This window comes from Coturnix japonica, unplaced genomic scaffold (assembly GCF_001577835.2).
Source record: "Coturnix japonica isolate 7356 unplaced genomic scaffold, Coturnix japonica 2.1 chrUnrandom488, whole genome shotgun sequence".
NCBI classification, from domain to species: Eukaryota; Metazoa; Chordata; class Aves; order Galliformes; family Phasianidae; genus Coturnix; species Coturnix japonica.
Window position 1 is genome coordinate 85,679 of NW_015439883.1, and position 3,593 is coordinate 89,271.

Genomic DNA, 3,593 nt, shown 5'->3' on the forward strand with positions numbered 1-3,593 from the left:
AGCGACGCCGCGAGTATGGGTTAATATGGGGGTTATAGGGGATTAGGGGGAGATATGGCGTTATATAGGGGTTTTTATGGGTATATGGGGGATATTGGTTATATAGGGGTTATTATGGGGGTTACTATGGGGGGAATATAGGGGTTTATGGGCAGAGATATGGGGTTATATAGGGGTTATATGGGAGATATGGGGAGATATGGCTTATATAGGGTTATATGTAGGGGATATATAGGGGATATTGGGGTTATAATGGGGTTATTATTGGGGTTATATGGGGGATATGCGGGAGAGATATGGGGTTATGGGTTATATAGGTTATATGGGAGATATGGGGGTTATATAGGGGTTAATATTGGGGGGATATGGGAGATATGGGGGTTATTATAGGGGTTATAGGGGAATATGGGGAGAATATAGTGGGATATGGGTCTATATAGGGGATATGGGGAGATATGGGGAGATATGGGGTTATATAGGGGTTATATGGGGAGATATGGGAGATATGGCGGTTATATAGGGTTATTGGGGTTATTTGGGGGATATAGGGAGATATGGTTATATTGGGGGATATGGGGAGATATGGTTATATAGGGTATATAGGGTTATATTGGGGAGATATGGGGTTATATAGGGATTTATGGGGAATATGGGTTATATAGGGGTTATGATGCGGGATATGGAGATATGGGGGTCATATAGCGGGTTGATATGCTTATTATAAGGTTTATTATGGGGTATATTATGGGGCGGGATTATGGGGGTTATGGGTCGAGAGATATGCGGTTAATAGGTATATGGGGAGATATGGGTTATATAGGGTATTATGGGGATATGGGGAGATATGCGGTTTATATAGGTTATAGGGGATATGGGGAGATATGGATTTATAGGTTATAGTTCGTGGTGGGTGATATATCCCCCATATAACCCCTATATAACCCCATATCTCCCCATATCTCCCCATATAACCCCTATATAACCCCATATCTCCCCATATCCCCATATAACCCCTATATAACCCCTATATAACCCCATATCTCCCCATATCCCTATATAACCCCACAATCCCCATATCCCCCCATATAACCCCATAATAACCCCCATATAACCCCATATCCCCCTATATATCCCCTATATTCCCCCATATACCCCCATAAAACCTTTGGGGCCAATATGGGGCCCTTTGGGGTCAATGGGTTCAATGGAGATCAATGTGGGGCCCATTGGGTTCAATGGGGTCAATGTGGGGCCCATTGGGGTCAATGTGGGGCTCTTTGGGGTCAATGTGGGGCCATTTGGGGTCAATATGGGGCCCTCTGGGGTCAATATGTGGGTCTGGGGGGGTATTTGGGGGTCAATGTGGGGCCCATTGGGGTCAATGTGGGGCCCATTGGGGTCAGTGTGGGGCTCTTTGGGGTCAATATGGGGTTCTTTGGGTTCAATGGGGTCAATGGAGATCAATGTGGGGCCCATTGGGTTCAATGGGGTCAATGTGGGGCCCTTTGGGATCAATGGGGTCAATGAGGATCAATATGGGGCCCATTGGGGTCAATGTGGGGCCCATTGAGGTCAATATGGGGCCAATGGGGTCAATAAGGATCAATATGGGGCCCATTGGGTTCAATGGGGTCAATGTGGGGCCCTTTGGGGTCAATGTGGGGCCCTTTGGGGTCAATATGGGGCTCTATGGGGTCAATATGGGGCCCATTGGGGTCAATATGGGGCCAATGGGGTCAATGTGGTCAATGTGGGGCCCTTTAGGGTACAATGGGGTCAATGTGGGGCTCATTGGGGTCAATGTGGGGCCCATTGGGGTCAATGGGGTCAATGTGGGGCCCATTGGGGTCAATATGGGGCTCTTTGGGATCAATGGGGTCAATGGAGATCAATGTGGGGCCCATTGGGGTCAATGTGGGGCCCTTTGGGGTCAATATGGGGCCCATTGGGTTCAATGGGGTCAATGTGGGGCCCATTGGGGTCAATGTGGGGCCCATTGGGGTCAATGGGGTAAATGTGGGGCCATTTGGGGTCAATGTGGGGCTCTATGGGGTCAATGTGGGGCCATTTGGGGTCAATATGGGGCCAATGGGGTCAATGAGGATCAATATGGGGCCCATTGGGTTCAATGGGGTCAATATGGGGCCCATTGGGTTCAATGGGGTCAATGTGGGGCCCATTGGGATCAGTGGGGTCAATGGAGATCAATGTGGGGCCCATTGGGGTCAATATGGGGCCAATGGGGTCAATGTGGGGCCCTTTAGGGTACAATGGGGTCAATGTGGGGCTCATTGGGGTCAATGTGGGGCCCATTGGGATCAATGGGGTCAATGTGGGGCCCATTGGGGTCACTATGTGGGTCTGGGGGGGGTTTATTTTGGGGGGGGGTCTCAGACCTGTAGATGATGCCGCGGTTGTGGAGGAAGAACAGCCCGATGGCGATCTCAGCTGCATAGAACCTGGGGGGGGGTTAATTAATTAAGGGGGGGGTCATTAATTAAGGGGGGGTCATTAATTAAGGGGGGGGGGGGTTAATTAGGGGCTGTTAATTGGGGGGGGGTCTGACTCACGTGGCGTGGGGCTCCCGGAACTTCCCCACCTGCTGGATGTGATACATCAGGTCCCCCCCCGTCACATACTCCATTACAAAGTACAGGCGGTCCTGAAGGGAAAGGGGGTCAGGGACCCATAGAGCCCCATAGAGCCCCATAGCGCCCCATAGAGCCCCATTGAGCCCCATAGAGCCCCATAGCGCCCCATAGAGCCCCATAGAGACCCATAGAGCCCCATAGAGCCCCATAGAGACCCATAGAGCCCCATAGAGCCCCATAGCGCCCCATAGAGCCCCATAGAGCCCCATAGCGCCCCATAGAGCCCCATAGCGCCCCATAGCGCCCCATAGAGCCCCATAGCGCCCCATAGCACCCCATAGCCGCCATAGAGCCCCATAGCGCCCATAGCGGCCCATAGAGGCCCCAATAGCGCCCCATAGCGGCCCATAGCCCTTCCCATAGAGCCCCCTAGCGCCCCATAGAGCCCATAGAGTCCCGCCATAACGCGCCCCAAGAGCCCATAGAGCCCCATAGGCCCATAAGAGCCCCATAACGCGCCCATAGAGCCCCATAGAGCCCCCATAGAGCCCATAGCGGCCCCATAGAGCCCCATAGCGCACCATAGCGCCCCATAGAGCGCCATAGAGCCCCATAGCGCCCATCTAAGTGCCCCATAGCGCCCATAAGCCCATAGCGCCCCATAGAGCCCCATAGCGCCCATATCCCTCAGTGCCCCATATCCCCCATATTCCCCCCATACCCCCCCTAAAAAATCCCCCTATACCACCCCATATCCCCTCCATATTCCCCGATAACGCCCCGATATCCCCCAGTCCTCCAAGTGCCCCCATATCCCCATATCCCCCTTATCCACCCATATCTCCTCTCCAGTGCCCCATTCCCCTCCCAGTGCCTCTATTCCCCCCATATCCCATTCCCTCACAGCCCCCCATATAACCCCCATATCCCCATAATCCCCACCCAGTCCGCTGGGTCCCAGTGCCCCATAGTCCCCTCCCCAGTGCCTCTATATCCCCCCAT

General features: G+C 52.9%; 1 protein-coding gene across 1 annotated transcript in view; it reads right to left on the reverse strand.

Moving 5' to 3' along the window:
• The window catches only part of LOC107307120 (protein kinase C gamma type-like), a gene marked incomplete at its 3' end in the record, with an annotated part of 35,033 nt that overhangs the window by 4,828 nt on the left and 26,612 nt on the right, over positions 1–3,593 (reverse strand). The window contains 2 exon segments of the mRNA XM_032441687.1: positions 2,397–2,459; positions 2,571–2,673. Of these exon segments, the coding sequence (XP_032297578.1) occupies positions 2,397–2,459; positions 2,571–2,673 (166 nt within the window).